Consider the following 19,311-nt stretch of genomic DNA (forward strand, 5'->3'; position numbering starts at 1 on the left):
ATAAAAACTTTTATTGCTAGATAACAGATTTTGAGTTAAGATCCTGATATCCAAAATTACTCAAGTAATTGAACTAAAGATAATAAGCAATTTTTTAGGTACAATCTCAGCAGAATTTGAAGAAAGGCAATTAATATCATTTTTCACCTAGCAAAATGGCAAAGGCAGTTTTAAAAGAAAAGGACAGAATTTGGCCAAGTTCAGGGAAATCGCTGATAATAAGTATGTGTAACTGTTCTGGAGGGTGATGTGAGGTATATATTCAAAGCCCCCAACATGTGCATACTATTTTGACCTAGATATCACTTTCTACAATTATCCTAAGGAAATAATTTAAGGGTTAAATGTTTTAGCTATTTAGGATATTTACTGCAACATTGCTTATTAGAATACCAAGAAAGTTCTAGAAAGAACTTCAGCAAATTGCAATAAATGGTTAAATATATAATGTATAATCTATACAAAAGCATGCAGCAGGTCTCTTAAATGAACGCTAGCACATTCACACAATTCCCCAGGACCCATCCCTTCCTGTTATCCACTTCAGGGTCCCCACAGGGTTATAGGTAAATATACAAAATGCTGTACTGAAGGGCCAGCTGAAGCTCAGGATGGCAGCAAGTACACTGGGGGAGGTGAGGACCGATGCCAGCAAGTTACCAGAGTACAGCACAGGCCAGATTCCACCAAATTGTACACCCCCAGAGTAGTAGTGTTTGGTCCCATGACTATGCCAGAAGTGCCTGTTATACTGACTGTGATTTCAGTAAATATTTAATAGGAATTTTTTTTTTAAGCAGCTAATGCTGAGACAGAGCCAAACTTGTGACCGCTGATCTAGAACCTACTCTAAAGACTGCTTCATTTCCAGAAGCACCTTTTCAGGGATGACTTTTTTCTTCTATGTGGCCTCATTTTGGTCTCTTCTGAGTGTGATCAACTTCCTGTCCCATGAAGAAGAAATTGTGTCTTGGTTGCAGGCTCATGGAAATACCTCCCTTTGGGTTCCTAGGTGACACTGTGATATTGGGTACAGCCTCCCTTGCTGTATTTCCAGAAAGCAGTACGGTGTACTGGTCAAGAGTACCCTGGCCCCACACTGCCTGGTTCTGTGTCCCAGCACCAACACTTACTAGCTATGGGACCTTGAGCAAGTTAACCTCTCTGTGCTTCAGTTTCTGGAGTGACCTAGCCTCATGATATTCTATGATACAGAATATCATGTTGGTGGAAGAAATAAATGAACTAATAGATGTCAAGTGCTTATAACAGTGCCCACCTCACCATGCCACATGCTCTATAAGCATGAGTAGCTGTTAATCATTACTATTCTTGTTTTCCAATCAGCTATATTCTGCCCAGACCCGAGCGGAGTGTGCTCCATAGCTATGTGGTGAATGAAAGAATGAACACATGGTCCTGCGTTTCCTCATCTAGATCATCTCTGAGCCCCTCCCCTTGGTGTGGCGTCAGACCTAAAGCTTCCCATGACGTCTTCCACATGCCGTACCTTCTGTTGAATCCCTGCACCCCAATTTTTCAGCTGCTCTCTGCTAACAACAAAAGCTGGCAAGGAAAGGGAAACAAAACCAAAGGAATCACGTAGGGTTAATGGGACGTAGACGACACAGGGGAATTGCAGCAAAGGTCAGATTTAAAGAATGCCCCCCAGATGCCTTGGCAGGAAACCACATACACTGACAGTTTGCAATACGTGTGAGAAAAGAACATTTCCAATTGCATACAAAAGCATTCTGCCCTCATTTCTCTAGCAAACAGTAGACTATATAGTAAGTTCACAATTTAAATTGTCTTAAAAGGATTTATTGTTTAATAACTTTCTCCCTCTGCCTCAACCAGCCACTCTTGTTCTGCTTTTCTGATCATCCTATAAGCTGAATACATTCTTCTCTATGAAGGAAGAGAATAAATACTAAAACCAAAACACTTGGCAGGCCTTTATCAGGTGCTACATCACTGTGCCGTGCTGGTCTACAATAAGCGCTCTCTTCCTAGGGCTTCACAGTGCAGTCCTTTCTCAAGTTCACCGACACACTCATGGAGTTGAAATGCCGCTGCCCATCTAAATACAACATGGACTCTGAAACACAAGAGAGATGACATGGAGAAACTTGCAGCCCCTTAGAAAATCATCATGCAAACATGAGACTACTTGGGAACAGGGGGAAAGCAATGAGCATGCAAAACCAGCAGGAGGCATGTACTACTGGGCCAGGGATGTGCAAGGCTCCCAAGGGAGCAGGCCTCAACTCCCACCCCTTTCCTTTGGCTGGACCAGTCTTTGACCACCAGTGGCTGCCTGCGCTGGCACTGGCCCTTCAGACAACAGCCAGGTAGGCAAAGCAGCAATAGCCCCCTGAAGGCCACGAGGCATCCCGGTATTCAGGGCTGCAGAACCTCAAAAGCACAATCTCCTAAAGATATGCTCTCAAGTGAACAGATATCGGCGTACTTCTGACAACAATTTAAAAGGAGAGAAATTTCTTTCAAAGTTCTTCCCTTCATCAGGGACAAGCAGACTTGGCTGTTTACCTCCGTATGTTCTGGGGAAAACCAAGGGCACTTCTTTTTCCGACATGAACGTGAAATGAAAGACATTGGTGGTCATATGCTCCTTATTCTGAAGAGAAGCCACTTCACTGTGTACTCTGACTTGAATGTAATTGTCCTGGGTAAAGCAAACCTAGGAGATCACAGACACAACAGTCAGTCAGCTGCATTAGGAAGCGGGGAAAAGACAGTCCTAAGAGAAACAGTCCTAAGTGCTTTTAGAATATGAAAACTTCTCTTCTAGGCCCAAAAGATTTTTAAAAAATGTATTTCATCTCTCATCTCATACCTACCTGCGAAGAAAGAAACAGCAATGATCCAACCTCAACAGGTTTCTGAAACATGATATCATCCACTGCTACTACAAATGCTCGGGAACCACTATTGGGGAGAGGCAGAATTGGGGGTCAACTACAAAACTCAGATGATCTCCATTTTTTCCCTAACAATCAGTTGAAGCAAAATTTAAATGATCAGAGAATAAACCTAGAGAGGGAAACCTCTGACCAGCGAGGAATGGTGAGATGCCATTATGACCAGATCTGCATATCAACTCCTTTTCTCAGTAGGTTTTTAATGTACTAACTTTTAAAGTCAGAGTAACAGCCTTCTAGCATGAAGATCAAACCCAGCTGTTACCATTGTGGTATTTATTTAAAAACACAACATACTCCCCAATACATCAAGACTGGTCCAAAATGTTTCATTACAATGGGGTAGTATAAATTGCTTCTCAGAAGTTAAAACTACCTTAAATGTAACTCACCCAAAGTTACAAGCAGTAGCCCATCCAAGTTCGTATGCTTTCCTCATAAGGAAACCACCAAAGATCCGATTAAAAATGTTCCGCTCCTATAGGACATAAAATAAATATTAACAAATACAATCTCATAGCCACCTTCATGCATCAAACAAAGGAATTAACAATGCCATAGAACAGAGGTCAGTTGAAAGATGTGCCAAATCTTAGGGGCATATCACAAATGCAAGTTATCCTACTGAGAAGCTTTTTCACTAAATTACAGTACCTGAGGGTGGCAAACTACCAAGCTCTTCAGTTTTGAAGTCTCCATCCACACTGCATTAGGGGGCAAAACTCGACTGCGAAAACTTATAGTCCTGGACAAATGGAGATTTAGCAAACCCTGTTAATGCTATGGTTTCACTGATGAAAAGTAAAATATTTGCGGGATTGGCTGCATTGAAATTCCTCCTTGAGGATAATTTTTTTTTAAAAGGCAAGTCAAATATTTGCAAACACCACCCAATATGTTCAGGCAAGCATGGCTCTGGAGAAGGCCAAGGTTTAAATGCTTTTCCAACCTGGACTTTCACCATCCTTACTTACTTTGGATCCAGTGTGTTAAGAAACATCTCATGTATGGTTGTCCTCTCCTCAGCACTGGGAGCCATTTTCAGCAACGACGTGGAGCTGAAAGCAACCCTTCTCCCCTTGTTCACTGGAACATGGGACAAAAAGGAGCAACAATCAGCAGTGCCACACTAGAGCACTGGGGTCCCTGACCTGAGCCGCCTTGGACCCTACAAAGGCAGTATTTCCGGGTTTCAAAAAGACCAATGGAAACTGAACATATATCCCAGAGAAGGCTGCCCAAGGCCACACAAAATGTCCAGTCTTTGCTTTTAGATGGAAATTATATGGCTCAGTGTGAAGCCACTTACAATCATCCTAGCCTAGAGCCCTGATGGGTAGTTACTTTAGATACATTTCTCATTTCATTAAAAATGAGAAAACAAATTACTTCACTTAATAAATACTGTCTGATGAATAAAACTGTTCAAAGCATGAACTCTGTGGAACAAAAAATAAGGTATTTTTAATAGCAATAAATCCTTGGCATGAGTAAAACACTTGACTGGTATGAGGAGTCTATACATACACTTAAATAATCTCTGTAGTACAGCTAGTGTGTTTTTAATTATATCTTATTATAAACAAATTAATATACATTCTCCTTGTCTAAAGAGCTCTTCTTCCTCTGGGGTTTCAAGGATGAGTGGATTTACAAATGCCGGCCTAAAGAGAAGAAAAGAATAGAGAAGAATACAGTTAAGATGTACCCATTAACTAATAAAAATGGAAAATGAATGATTACTTACTAGTTTTCAAGTCTTTGCTGTTTCTTTTGGGTAATGCTTACTATTTCATACAAAAACTCTGGAACAATCAATTAGGGGAGCCTTCTAGTTACAGACTTACCTGTACATGAGAAAGTTCACATTATAAAAAGGAAACTTCCTCTTGCCAAAATGTTTCACCTGATTCTAATAATGAACAAACAGTCAAAAACAGGCTGCAAAACATTCCACATGACAACTGGCCTGGACTCTTCAAAAATGTCCATGTCTTAGAAAATAGCAAAGGGACTATTTTTAAAAAATAGTAACTACATGCAATACATGATCCTTGACCAGATCCTGACTCAGGGGAAAAGGCTATAAAAGAAATTTCAGGATCAACTGGCAAAGTTTGAATATGGATCATATATTAGATAACAGAACATCCTCATTTTTAAAGAAATGCCTAAAGTATTTAGAAGTGAAATGTCATTATGTCTGCGATTTGCTTTAAAATATTATAAAGATAATATATTTTTTAAAAAGCAGATGGAGCAAATACAGCAAAAATATTATAACTCTTAAATCCAGGTAATGGGTATATGGGATTTCATTATAGTCTTCTCTCTAGTGTTATGTACCTTTGAAATTTTTCAAAATCAAGAATTAGGAAAAAAACAGCAATTACCCTTTATTTTCAGAATCACGAGCCACCATGACAAATGTTGCATCCAAAACAGGACAAAATTCATTGTCATATAACTAGACAAAGGAAATAAAATGCAGGTGTAAGAAATGCATTTACTTGGAAGACCTACTACAATTTCAACAGATATCAAGCATGCTTTGAGAAAGGCTGAAATCTTAAAAAAAAACAGAGGTGCATTCATGAACCACCATCTTTTGAGTTGCCTACCCTGACTTGCCAGGCACAGAACTAGGCTCTGGGTGGGAACAGCAGCATGACTGAGGAGCCTGTGGTTGAGCAGAGCAGAAAGACACCCAAAAACACAGGTAGGGCACTATGCAAGAGGGTCTGGGATATCCATAACTTATGGGCCTCGGAGCAGTGCATGACTGGGACCCAAGGGCAAGGGTCACAGAGGGACCTTCTGCATTATCCTCATTTAACTGTCCCACATCCTACAGAATCCTGGCTTCCTGCAGGCCTGCCTGTCTTCACAATGGCACATGCTGACCAGTACTCAACATTAGTATTCTCAGTGACGTTTTGTGTGCCAACTACCAGCACATGTACATATGCAGCTTTGTGAAGCAGAAAGTAGCAGGTGCCAGGCCAGCGGGTTAGAGAAAGGGTACTGAGGAATAGGTACTGTGAGCTGGGAGGACTGGGCGAGGATCCAGGCATGAAGCGACCTGGAAGCACAGGTGGAATATGAATATGCAGAGTGAAAGCACAAGGACTGCAGGCAAAGGAAGGAGTACAAGCAATGATACTCATCAGCTCCCTCACTACTTAACGTACAGATTCTTCTGAGGAGTGCCTACTAGTGCCATGCATCAAGAATGCAAAGATGAACAACTCTGTACTCTTAGCTCAGTGTCCAGCAGGGAGCTTTATGAAGGTATATAAAAGACAAGTCAGAAGGAATACGGTTGGAAAGGTAGGTCGGAGCTAGTTTACAGAACACCGTGGACCCTAACTGGCCAAAGGTGTTTATACTGTAATCCAGATAATGGTCACAGAAGGTTTGAGTAGGGGAGCAGTATGATTTAAGATCGGCTTTGCAAGAAGATACAACTGGTGAAAATGTGTAAAATTAACAGAGGACGGGCTAAAGGCAGGCAAACTAATTATAAGTCAGTTAATGTACTCACACAAAAGGTAGTGAGGGCATGAATGAAACACAGGGGCCAAGTGGAAGGGGAAGAAAGGACTCTGATGAGTTGCTGTGGGTGATGAATTAGCAAGACTTGGCAAAAGACTGCATAGGAAAGGGAAAAGTTAAAGCCATCACAAAGATTTGGAGCTGGAGGAAATAGGAGGGTGGCCAGCAGAACGGGAGGAGGATCAGGACTGGAAAGAAGCTGATGCATCCAGTCTGGGACACACTGGACTTGAGGCAGCAAGAGCACATGTAGGGGAGAGACAAAACAGGCCCTGGGGTCTGAAGCATCAAGCCCAGAATGGAGATTTGGGACCCTGCCCAGAGTAATGATAATAAATTAACACTATTGCCAACATTTGATTACTGTGTGACAGGCAATGTGCCAAGTACTTTATAGGGTTGGGTTGTTGGGCAATTTCACCCTTACCACACCATAAAAAGTAGCACTATTACTGTTCCCATGTCACACTTGAGAAAACAGAGGCTCAGAAATGGGAAATTATCCACAGTCACATGGCTAATAAGCAGCAAAGAACAGAAAGGATCCCTCAGGTCATGAGGTCCTAGTCAACATGACCAGTGAGAAATGTGCACTTAAAACAAGTTTGTACTCGCCTGACATTGATTTTCATTGGTCCTCTCCTCCCAATAATTCCTGTATCTTTTTCAACCTATTCGGCCAAGATTCAGATTGTCAAGATTCCCTAGAAAGCAGGTCCTATGCCAGGTGGAATATGAATATGCAGAGTGAAAGCACAAGGACTGCAGGCAAAGGAAGGAGTACAAGCAATGATACTCACACAGCAGTGTGTGGCACTGAGCAGGCTAGGAACCAACCATGAAAGTTAAAAAAGAACGTGGACAAATCATAGCATCCACAACAACTTTATTGCGTTTTGTCTTAAAAACAGTATTACTGTCAGTTACAGCAACATGGGCATTAAAGAATTCAAGTGCTTACATATGGCATCAAATAAAAAACTACTTAACTATTCTGACAAGTAACTTTAATGCCTGCAGAGCAAGCTGCAGACTTCTTCCAAAAGGTGAAATGCTTCAAAATTTCATAACAGAAAAAAATTATCTGTATAACAGGCCTACTGAATACCCTAAGTCATTCTTCAATAAAGTGCACAATGAAATCTTGGATATGCCCTGAATTATTTGATCTCTGTGCTAGAGTACCTTCTTTGAGGTACCTGTGGGTTGCTGCAGATATAATCAGTTAAGATGAGGTCATACTGGAGTAGGATAGGCCCTTAATTCAATGTTATTGATGTCCTTATAAGAAGAGAAGAGTCACAGAAACACAGACACTCAAGGGGAAAATGCCATGTGACAATGGAGACAGGGGATGTAGTGTTACAGCTGCAAGCCAAGGACTGCCAAGGACTGCCAGCAAACCACCAGAAGCTAATAAGAAGCAAGTAGGGATCCTCCCCTACAGGTTTAGAGGAAGCACGATCCAACTGAGACTTGATTCTGGACATCTGCCTCCAAACTGTGAGACAAGTAATTTCAGTTGTTTTCAGCCACCTGGTTGGTAGTACTTTGTTACAGCAGCCCTGTAGGAAACTAAGACAGTGATGGCTCCCATTCATGCCTAACACAACTCAGACTTTTGTGATATTCTCTAGGACAAAAACAGAAAAAAGCATCTTAACATGGAGCCATATATGATTTCAAAGTAATAAACTCTAAACAGCAAATGTGTCAGTCTTTTCCCACCATCTGCATGACATGAACTTTCAATTGTTTTTTTAACCACAGACAAGTGAGCTGTACACCTGCCTATGGGTAGATGGGCAAATAAGGTTTTCCTTCATTCAGACTAGTCAGTGGTATTGGAACAAGGGGGTGATCTCTGGGCACAGAACACACCTGGAACATATGCATCTTCACTTCCATGGATGTCTTCCCAACCCAGCTAACGTGGCCACTGAACTTGATGTCCTGTTCTGGGCTTAAGCTCTTCTTACACATATCTGTAAAACAGAAAATCAATCTGAGTGCAAACCATATCCAAAATTTTCTATACTATAAATGGACAATTTCATTTGAAATTTGGCAAATTCCACCTTTCTTTTTTGTCTTCAAAACTAAAAATGCCTTTTTTGACATTCAAAAGAAATATGCATGTCTTTTTGAAAAGTGTAGACACTGCAAAAGATATAAATATAAAACTGGAATCACGCAAACCCTTTCACCTTAAGATAATTATAATAAATACCTTGGTATACAGCATTCTAGATATTTTCACATTTAAATAGGCATAAAAATCCCCCCTTAGAATTAATATATTTCCTCTAATCTCTTAAGAAATTTAAGTATACATAGAGAATTATATCACTTACCAATTTTGTCCACTAGGGCTGTAACTATCGATAAAGGAGACATCTTAGCTGAATGAACTTTGGTGTGCATGTAGCAAATAAGAACTGTAGGAAAACAGAAGAGAACCAAATAAAGGAAAAGCAAAACTCTCTCTCAACATTTACAATTTACACCCCAAAATACATTAAAAGTCTTATGTTTTGATGACCCATTCCCCCATATTCTGCTAATAGTCTAATCCTAAAACCCAAGACTTATACACTGAAGAGATTTGGGGATCCTCTAATCTAACCATATGCTCAATTTTATATTTGGTGAGGAAACCGAAGCCCAAAGCCCAGGCCACCCACAGAGACGGTGCCTAAGTGAGACAAAGACCCCAGCACAGAAGTCCAACAGCATCAAATGTCTTCAGAGAAGAGAACCAAAGTCCTCGGGACTCAGCTGCACTTTTTCCTCCTGACTCTTCCCTAATCATGAAGCAATTACTTTGATCAGTCATCCCTCCTTCCCTGTAATACCCTCAGCTCCTGCACCAACCTGTGGTTATCTGTATCCTTTCCATATTTTAACAAATATTTATACATGCCAAGCATGGTTCTATGCACCTTACAAAAATCAACTCATTTATAAAATTGGACTATACTTCCATGCCTAGTGGCCTCCCTGCTTCCCCCACAATTTATTTAAACTTTATCATCAACCCACAGGACAGGGTCTGTGCTCAATCAATATCTGCTGAGTGAGAATAAATCCTTCCACCCATGCACCTGCTAAACGATGTATTAGGGGAATGAGAGGCTAAAGACAAGAAACTCCATTTAAAAGGCTCTGTGGGTACCCATAAATCAAATGTGCCTGACCTATGGAAATACTGGTGGAAATAAAAAGATCCAAGAGCTAAGAGGGTAGACTTGACAAGATTTGAATGAACCCAGGTTTCTAGCTTGCATGAGTGAAGATGGTGTACATTCGCTGAAAAAAAGAATACGGCAAAAGCAGAATGGGTTTTTTCCACATGTTGAATTCTAGGCATCCATGACACATCCAAAGTTGTCCAATAGGCAGGAGGACAAACTGGTCTGGAACTCAGAAAAGCAGGCCAGGAATATAGTCGCCTCCTAAGTATTCTGCATACTGCTAGCAACTGAAACACTGGGAGTAAATGAGATTATTGACAGAGAATGTGCAGATAACCAGAAGAAGGGCAGAAGAGAAAATCCTCGGATAACAGACATTTAAGGGATCAATAAAGAAAGAGGAACCTACAAAGGAGACTGGGAAGGAGCAGCCAGAGAGGCAGGAAGAAATGTCACCAAAGCCCAAGGATGAATTCAGCAATATTAGGAGCCACAAAGGGGTAGGGGAACATATACAGGAGGCTGTCCTTGTTTGTAGGAAATACACATGAAAACCTACAGGGGTGATATGCTTCATGTCAGCAACACACTCTCACATGATTCGGGGAAGAACAATTCTTTGTACTATATTTGTAACTTATCTGTAAATCTAAGACTTTAAAAATGTTATTAGGAAGAAGGATTAATCAGATTATAACTCTGTTAAATGGGAATCTACATTTTTAGGGAAAAAATTTATGACAGTTCAGTGGCAGTAGATGCCCTTCTTTTTCCACTCTCTTAGAATATCTTCATCTGTGCAAGTTAAAGAATGAATAAAAAGGCCCTTTCCAGCCACAGGATTCAATGTATAGCTGTAAGTATCTAGGTAGAAATACTAAAATAATACCAGTACCTCCTAAGCTGTCAAGGTCCTCAAGAACCCTGCCAAATCTGTAAAATAAGAAAAACTGTGATGAAAATCATGACTGTCACCCTTTAAAAATAAGTAACACACTTTGGAGAGATGAAAATGTTCAGAAATTGATTGTGATGATGGCTGCACAACTCAGAATATACTGAAGACCACAGAATTGTACACTTTCAATAAATAGGTGACTGGAGTGGTATGTGAATTACATCTCAAAGTTGTAATAAAGAAAGGAAATAACACGAATATAAACAGTGCTGTGTTACCTTACGGTGTTTTGAACAGTCAAGTATTTCTCTCGTAATTCAGGCTGACCGCCCAGAGGCAAAAGAACTTCGATATAACTGTCTTTCATTCTCCTGGGTGGCAGGCCTTTCTGTGACTTAGCCAAAAAACTATGAAGTAATTTTCTTTCTTCCATTGCTTTCACATGGTCTCTGAGAAGAAAGGATGCGAGCTTCATGAAACACAGGGGCAGTGCTATTCCACAATGACATACAGGCCAGTCAGACACCATCAAAGGAGGAAAGAAAAGGTCAGGACCTACATCATCTCCTCTTCCTTACCTCCTTTCCCACCTGCCACTTGGGGAAATTAAAAACTTGTTAAAATCTCTTAGGTTCGTAGATAAGAAAGACATACTTACAATTGATAAAGAAATACCCAAATGCACCATATTCATACTCACCAAATAGTCAAATATACAATACTTCAAATCAAATTTAAAATAGTGACAGACACACTACTGTGTGTGTATATATATATATACATATGAGCCAAAGAACAACATGGCCACTGAACTCCACATTCCCATTTCTCACCTTGACAATTCTTGTATTCTCTGTGCCCCAGCTCTCTCTCTCTCTGCCTTCAATTTCAGGAAAGAGAGACAGAGAAGGAAAGATGGAGTAAATCCAAAAGAGGTATGGAAGGCAGAGCAAAAGGTAAAGTTGTAGAGACATGAAAAGGGAGACAAGAAAGAAAAAGAAGAGACGATTAAGGTGTAAGAGAAGAGAGAGAGACAAGGGGATAGAACTAAAAAGTTGACAGTATCATTAATTAAGATGTCTTTCTATGCTTCATTAATGAAGTATTGCCAGAAAGGTTTAGCCTACAAAAAAATATAGGGGATAGAGGAACAAGTTAAATGGTACCAGGTAAATCCAGAATGTGGAACATTCTACAGGACAAATGGCTTGGCCTCTTTTTTTAGTCAAGCTCATGGAGAAAAAAAGAGGGGTGAGATAACTGTCTATTATACTTATTCTTGTAGCTTAGGGGAGACTAAAGAGTCATAACTACTGAATGTAATATACAATCCTTTTTTGGATCTTGATCTTTCTTAAAAAGCTATAAAAGACATTTGGGTAACAGTTGAGGAAATCTGAATATGGATGAGTACTATACTATTAGAGAATTACTGTCAACTTCATTATGTAAGAGAATGTCTTGTTTGCTAGAGATACATGACTGCTGACTTTGTTATACAGACTGGAGATGCATACTGAAGTGTCATGATAACTGCATGTCATACAGGAGAATATATTTATTTACTGGAGATGTATGCTGAAGTGTCATTGAACTATTTAAGTTCAACCAATATATGTATATTGGAAAATCTGGAAAAATGTTAACAAGTTTCCAGCTGGTGGGGACATAAGTATTCACTTTTTCTACTTTTCAGTAAACTGAAATTTTTTATATAAAAAGTTAAAAAGAAGTCAATATTAATGATAACAAAATTAAAAAAAAATAAAAAAAGAAGTTATTAGATAATTTCCATACCAACAATAACTTATTGTGTATCTAGAGATCACTGGTGCTTTTACTTCTTACGTCATTTTTAGCCTCAAAATTCTGTGCATCAAGACAAATATTATCCTATTTTACAGCAGGGAAATACTGAGAGAAAGAGAAAGATTGAGTGGAAGACCTGGTAAACTGTGAACTGACAAGAAGCAATAAAGGAGTCAGGCTACATGAAATAGAAACACCAGTAAACTTGGGTTCAAGACCCAAACCCTGATACTGAATTGTTCAATCCCTCTGAGTTTCAGTTTCATCACATGTAAAAAGGGGTGGAAACATATGCCATAAGCATGTCACAAGTTTCACTGAGAATCTGGGAGGTAATACACCTCAAGGCACTTTGAAAAATGTACATGTAAATCACATTATCTTATACCAAAATGCTTCAACTCATGAGTATGTTGGAGTGTTGATCTTCTGCCCCAAGTAAAAAACCTCTCAACCCATTTCCGAACAGAGGACCCCCCCACCACTGCCATCCCTACAATGGGACCATCAATTGAACCTAAATACGACTTAGCACACCACTTTAGTCATGAAAGAATGAAGACACCAGTACGTACCTCCAGTTTGTGGATGCTCCTACTATCTCCCGCAACTTGTCTCGAACTAAAACAAAAATAAAGAGGTTATTCCACAAAACAAAGAAATAAGTAGAACTGAATTATGGCAAGGAGTTCAAGAACTATGAACAGCGATTCATGCGCTCAAAAGCTGATTCACGAATTTCCATTTAATGCCACAGCAAACAGCTCAGCGAAGGGATCATGCTCTGGCTTCCTGAAAACTTGAGCCAACTATTGTCTCCTTGGTACAGAAAAGAATACCCTTGTGCTGATCACTGGAGTTTATATAAACAAAAAATGGGTAACTCCAATGATTTAACAGATGGCTCTGTATCAGTGTCAGTAGGAGTCCCTTTATGATGGAGATATTATGAACAGAATCCCCACCTATCTTCCTGTAGGCAGTAGATCAAATTACTTAATTCAGGCACTAACACTAACTCTAAGTCTTATTCTAACTGATTTCTCATATATTTATACTACCATACTACCCTAATTGCTAGAAAAGCTTAAGCCAGAAAAATAAAGCAAAGATGTAAATTAAGGAAAGGCAAAGAATGCAATTTAATTTTACCTAATGCTCACTGCCCAAAAGTGCAAGAATGAATTAGTGCAAAGAAAAATACAAGAACTTAAAAAAAGTTGATACTAATTACCACACACACCATGATTCACATGTATAGGTGAACATGCTATATGGATAAAGGAAAAATAAATTAGATAAGCAGTAGTAATTCAAAACTAAAAAATAAATAAATCTATAGGACTTCAAGTCATGTGTTGAGTTCATGTGTTTTTCTAGCACTTTGAAATATATATTCCAGTTACAGGAAATGAACTATACCAATTCTTGGTCCTTCAATAACCAACTGACCAAACATGGTTATATTAACATGCACTTTAACTACCATGAAAAAATGGCTGATTTTACCATCAAGCAATTGTTATATACCATAAATTTGGTGCAAACTCTAATTACAATTAAATCATATAAAACTGCAAAAAATAACCGTAAGTAAATTAGTCTTTTTCTTACTGTGTTCCTTGAATAAAAGAATGAACAGAAATTACACAGAGTAATGGTGCTTACTGACATAAACAGATTATTACTGTTTTAGTCAGTATAAGAGGAAAGGCAGGTGCTAAGGGCCAAAAAGTAAAGCAGAATTTTAAATTATATATATACATGTATATTTATGTGCACTCTTTAAAGAAGCTATGATCTTAATTGTAATGAATACTCCCTACTAAACTGATACAAACATCCAATAGTCTGCATATCAGATTAATAACTGAAGTTAACTTCAATCAAGCACAGATTAACAGGATCCCTCTAACGAAACAACAGACCAGGAGCAGGAGCCTTTAACTGGTACAACTGAAGGGCCCATCTTTTATTCATGCATTAGGTCTTTCTCCATGCCTGCCTTTCCCTTTAGTACCCACACACACAGGAAGCGGAAATCACTTAACTGAAAGAGCTTAGTCCTCAGGGATCCCAGGAACTGAAGCTCAATTTCCAAAGGTGATTTCTATCCAAAGCTATCCTGGTCATTTTATAAATGAGAAGTGTATGAAAGAGCTACCTGTAGTATGCCTCACTTGCCCTAAACAATCTATCTATAAGCCTTCCAAATAAAACAGGGTTTTTCACCACATGGGCCTAGAAGGTAAACAGCCATGCTTGCCTTCATTAACATGGAAGACTCCGTGTTTCTCGGGATTCTGAGATCCTTGAGTCAGTCCTCTGCCAGGAGTGAGCAGTCCCTTGCGCAAGGGACAAAGCCTACAAAACAAGATAAAACACACAAGATAAAACATGGCTTCTTCCCTGGCAACCCCAAAGACCGATGCCTTCCCCAAAGAGCACTTGGCTATCCCATGTCTTTAATACATACAGTCTTGTAGGGGGTCTGTACTTTTTTCTCAAGTGTAGTGTATTTGCATAACTCATCTCTCCAACTAGAATGAACATTTTCTGGGAGACCAATTGGGTAACTATCTATAAAATGCACAAAAGACATAAGAAAAATATCAGAGCAGAATAAAATGGATTTATTCTTGCTCTATTTTATTAGCTTCAGTAGCCCAAAACTGATTGGCTAAATAGTCAAGTAAATTAATTATGAACATTTACTTTGTTCTTTATTATCACACCATATTTCTGCAATAAATAAGCTAAACCCAATTATAAATTAATCAACTTTGAAAACAGAATTAACCCTTCCCAGACTCAGAGAGTATTAATTGGCTTAAGCAGAAATTTCCTAATCCTCAATGGAATAAAACAAGCTATTTGGCCAAATATACCTAACTTATTCTCCCAAAATAAGATGCTTAAGTTGATTTTGGTTCCCTACTGCTTAAGCATAGACTCCTAACCACACACTATCATATCAGGGACTGACAAACTGATCTGCTGACAGCACAACTGAAGAAGGCAAAACACTGAAGAGGTCAAGAACCCAAATACTGTTACTCATTCTGGGTCAGGTGAATACCAAATTCTTACTCCCTATTGCAGGGACAAGTGATGACTAACCCCCGCCTCTCCAAACAAGTGTATTTTTAATTTTCTTTAGAGCCCAAGTTTAATACAGACTTCTCTTCTGAATTACAGCATATTTGGGAAAAGTCTCTCGGTAAAGATACTTGGTAAATCTACATGTGGTCTTGACAGCTGTGCTGCTATAACAAATCCTTGTCCTTTCACAAAGTCAACTCATCTAACTGCAAAGAACACACAAATACGAGAGCACATGTTCACTGGCCAATTTAAGTCCTTAGCCAGCCAGTCATCACACTGGCTGAGACAATCCCTGCTGGTCCACTAAGACCAGAATGCTTGTGGGAGTACTGGGGGCTTTAGTTTCATGTTTATTCTTCGATCACATAGCTAACAAGCCTCTATCTTACATACTTTGGGTTTATTTTTTCACAGTAAATGTTCCATTTCTGTATTTTTGTATGCAGATTTCACTCTTATTGTTCTTGACTTTGATTTGCATTTTCTCAGAATGTGAACTGAATTTTCTTTTTCCATTTCATGTATTTTCTATAAGTTCAAATCCCTTACTGAAGGAAACAGAGTATGCAGTCCCTCATTCTACCTCCTCAGAAACTAGCATTCTGCAACTGAATATATCAGGTTTTAAGAAGCACACTGGAAAAAAGCTATTTTTCATTGCTACTGTTAGCTGAAAGAGCAAATAAATCATGCCCTTAACAGATTAATTAGCGATTATAATGATGAAGATGTTCCTAATATAAGAAATGAGATCTGAGTGGCTGAATACTTTGAATACTCATCACAAACTAAATAACCAAGCTCAAATATTTGAGTAAATACACATATATGCAAGCATTTTTGTTTTGTTACCCTAAGAAGCAGCACTTTCTGAAGAGTGATGAAAACCATCGCATTCTGCCTGCCTGAGAGGCACGATCGTAAGAGGTAAAGAAGCTGACCGTGCCGCTTGTTAGCTGAGTGACTTTGGGCAAGTTACCTAATATCCCTGAGCTTCATTTTCCTCATCTGTAAATAGTATTTATCCCATAAGATTATCATAAGGATAAGGAAGTTAACACATGTTAAGCCTTCAGGAGCATGCCGAGTATGGATTAAGTCCTCAAAAAACACTAGCTATTACACGCTTCTCCCAAGTCTCCCCTACAAGTCAAAAAATAAGGACCAGAAATTTAGAAAGCATAAGCTAAGCACATGACAGACCACCTCCTAATGGAGATTTAAATGGAGATAGTAAAGGGAGCTGATGAATATAGAGAAACAGTTGGGCCAAATTACTTGGAAAACTGGTCCTGCAGCCCTGTTCTTTGCATATTGCCCTAAGAAACGTGGAGCCATATCCCTGTAGCACAACACCCTGTAGGTGAGAATTGAACACTTTAAAAAAAACTGTTGACCACTCTAATCATATATTGGCATAATAAATTTCTATTACCCTATGAACATTTAGCTTATGGTAACTTTCTACTACAATATGGTATCGTATCTACTGATAATCTGATAAAAGCTGTGGACCCTCATGCAGGGCCATTGTAGGGGGAGACATTTATACAGACACACAAAATTGTATATTCTATTTCAGAAGATTCACAGACCAACCCAACAGGTCCATATATTTAAAATATATTGATTCAGACCAACTTCCTAAAAAAACTGAGACCCAAAGAAATTAGATGACTTTGCCCCAGTGCCAGTCAACTAGGTAAGAGCCCAGTTCTTCAGATTCCCCGCCCCCATACACACACATGCACACACACTGGCACATGCAGGCACGCTGCCCTTCTCACAAACTCAAGCTACTTCCTTTTATATATGCAGCACTGAGGGGCAAGGACTGGGAGAATGTGTTCATCATCACCCAGCATCTCAGTAGTCAGGGTTACTGGCTTATTCCCTGATAAGCCTTCAGGAATTTTGCAGCAAAACCCCAACACCTTTAGAAAAAAACTATGAAGAGGCCTTTGGGACACTCAGGCCCTAGGACTCCATGACTGAACATTTCCAGTGAAAGGAGACCAAAGAGCCCAACCTCTCCAGCTCGCGTAGGGAGTCACAGAAGTCACCTGAAGATACAAACAGAAGTGTCTTGGCTCTGTTCTGGGTCTCAAGCTTAAGGTGGGAGTCTCAAAGTTTTCTGTACAGTAATAGGTAATGCCACTTATATGCTCTCCACTCTGGAAAAATGCCTCAATTTAGAGACTAAACAAATTCAGGTGACTCTTTGAGTCTGGGAAAACAAGAGGCCACAGCTAAATAACCTAATCATCTTAGTCTGTATTCACTTATAAACTCTTTCTCTCACTATACACTAACATTAGTACCTGCTTAAGGTTCAAGAGGACTCATAAGAAAGGAAGGCAGGTTTATGGGAGTTCAATGCAAAGACAGAGGACTTCCAAATGGGGGAAAATGAGTCCAAAAAAGGTTTACTAGGAGATGGCACATGGGCAAGACCGTGGAGCTTGTAGACTGCCTTTCACATCATGTCCAAAGCAAGGCAAAGCCAACTATGACCCTTCTTGTAATAAGTCTCAAGCTGTCTTCAAACAGTGTTAACAAAGGTTTGTTTTTGAAGTGTTATGGAGACAGAAAGACATACACAGAGAACCTTTCTGAACTAATAGCAAGGTCCACAAGGACAGTGAGAGAGATACAGGACCCCCAAGAGAACAGATATGGATCAGTGTCAGAAACACTGTAGCCACACCGCAGGCATGGCGCACCTGTACTGGGATTGACTCTAGAAACTGAAACAGCAGTGTGGGACCCAGCCAGGCAGAAAAAACTTGGGACAGCTGGGAGTACTGGGGTGAAGGAGTCTAAGCCCTAGGCCTTAACTGGGCAAGCTGGGATGATGACATGTATAAAAAGGCATCCTCCTCCTCCAAGCAGCCCAATCAAAGCCCTATCACCACCCCACTTCAACTTACAGGACCTTGCTGCTCATTAAAGGTAAAGTTCCAATCACCAAGGGCCTTAGGCACACAGTCCTGAAACCCAGAAGGTACCCTGCAATCTGTGCCCACGTTACAACACACTTAAAGTCAGTCTAAGTGGGTCCAGCACTTAACCCTAAAAATGCTTTCCAAAAGAGGGCAAAGGCCTGGGCACGTGGGACTCTAAATGTTAGCTCTCAGGCAAGGAGCTACCCCCAAACCACACCCTTGATGAGCAAAGAGAAAGGAATTTCAGGGAACACCCAACTTCCTTAAAGTGCTGCTTAGCTTTTAACATCAAACCGGGTGCCATTAGACGCTAAGGCGCACGGGGGTGAGAGGTGCGGTGCCCCACCTAAGGCCGGTGGACCGTGTCCCTCCGGGGTCGCGGTAAGCGGAAACCCTTGCTCACACGGCCCCGCTTTCCACCCAAACATCCACGGCATGAGTCCTGCCCGCCGGCGGCCCGCTCCTTCGGCCCGGGCCCGCTAACCGCGCGGCGAGCGTTAGTGGGCGCCCCTGTTCCGCGCCACGCTAGGCCCCTGGCCACCTACCACAGTGCTGCCCGCCTCATTGCGCTCTGCGGCCGTGCACGCGACCAGAGGCCCGGGTCGCACACGCCAGGCGGCGGGCAGAGAGGAGAGTGCTAGAACGAGTGCGACTGCCAGCGCCAGCGCGCGACCAGGCTTCGCCTCCCCCCCCCCCCCACGACCGCACCCTCGCGGAGAAGCCGCCTGGGGGTGGGACCCGCACTGCCCCGGGGGTGGGGGGCTGTCCCCCTTTCGCGGCCCGTGGGCGGGGCCACGCTGCGCCTGTCGCCCAGCTCATTGGCGGGAGGCGGGTCTCTGCGAAGCTTACCACTCAATCAG

The 19,311-nt window shown here is 40.7% G+C and overlaps 1 protein-coding gene across 7 annotated transcripts; it reads right to left on the reverse strand.

Moving 5' to 3' along the window:
• Positions 1–1,808: 1,808 nt before the first annotated feature.
• On the reverse strand, positions 1,809–19,215 carry ACOT9 (acyl-CoA thioesterase 9). 7 transcript variants are annotated; one of them, XM_037022464.2, is made up of 17 exons: positions 18,997–19,208; positions 14,878–14,981; positions 14,668–14,765; positions 13,645–13,671; positions 12,977–13,022; positions 10,871–11,041; positions 10,590–10,627; positions 8,855–8,938; positions 8,382–8,485; positions 5,339–5,412; positions 4,542–4,609; positions 3,920–4,031; positions 3,600–3,690; positions 3,338–3,423; positions 2,865–2,952; positions 2,554–2,704; positions 1,809–2,101 (listed from the first exon to the last, which is right to left on the reverse strand). In XM_037022464.2, exons 2-17 carry the CDS (start codon positions 14,952–14,954, stop codon positions 2,013–2,015), a joined length of 1,404 nt encoding a protein of 467 aa, XP_036878359.2. In that variant the 5' UTR covers positions 14,955–14,981; positions 18,997–19,208; the 3' UTR covers positions 1,809–2,012. The 7 variants fall into 7 exon arrangements, 6 of the variants coding, with proteins under 6 accessions (XP_036878359.2, XP_036878358.2, XP_036878361.2 ...); XM_037022463.2 differs by having other exon boundaries at positions 13,636–13,671; XR_012127554.1 differs by lacking the exon at positions 2,865–2,952 and having other exon boundaries at positions 13,636–13,671; positions 18,997–19,215.
• Between the last annotated feature and the right edge of the window lie 96 nt (positions 19,216–19,311).

This window comes from Manis javanica, chromosome X (genome assembly GCF_040802235.1).
Source record: "Manis javanica isolate MJ-LG chromosome X, MJ_LKY, whole genome shotgun sequence".
Classification (NCBI taxonomy): domain Eukaryota; kingdom Metazoa; phylum Chordata; class Mammalia; order Pholidota; family Manidae; genus Manis; species Manis javanica.

Coding starts and splice junctions, on each gene's coding strand:
- ACOT9 (XM_037022463.2), bottom strand. CDS start 14,954: ATGTTCATTCTAGTTGGAGAGATGAGTTATGCAAATACACTACACTTG. Junction 13,023..13,635: donor TGTGAATCATGGTGTGTGTG/GTAATTAGTATC, acceptor TTTTTGTTTTAG/TTCGAGACAAGTTGCGGGAG. Junction 2,102..2,553: donor TTTCCCCAGAACATACGGAG/GTAAACAGCCAA, acceptor CTTGTGTTTCAG/AGTCCATGTTGTATTTAGAT.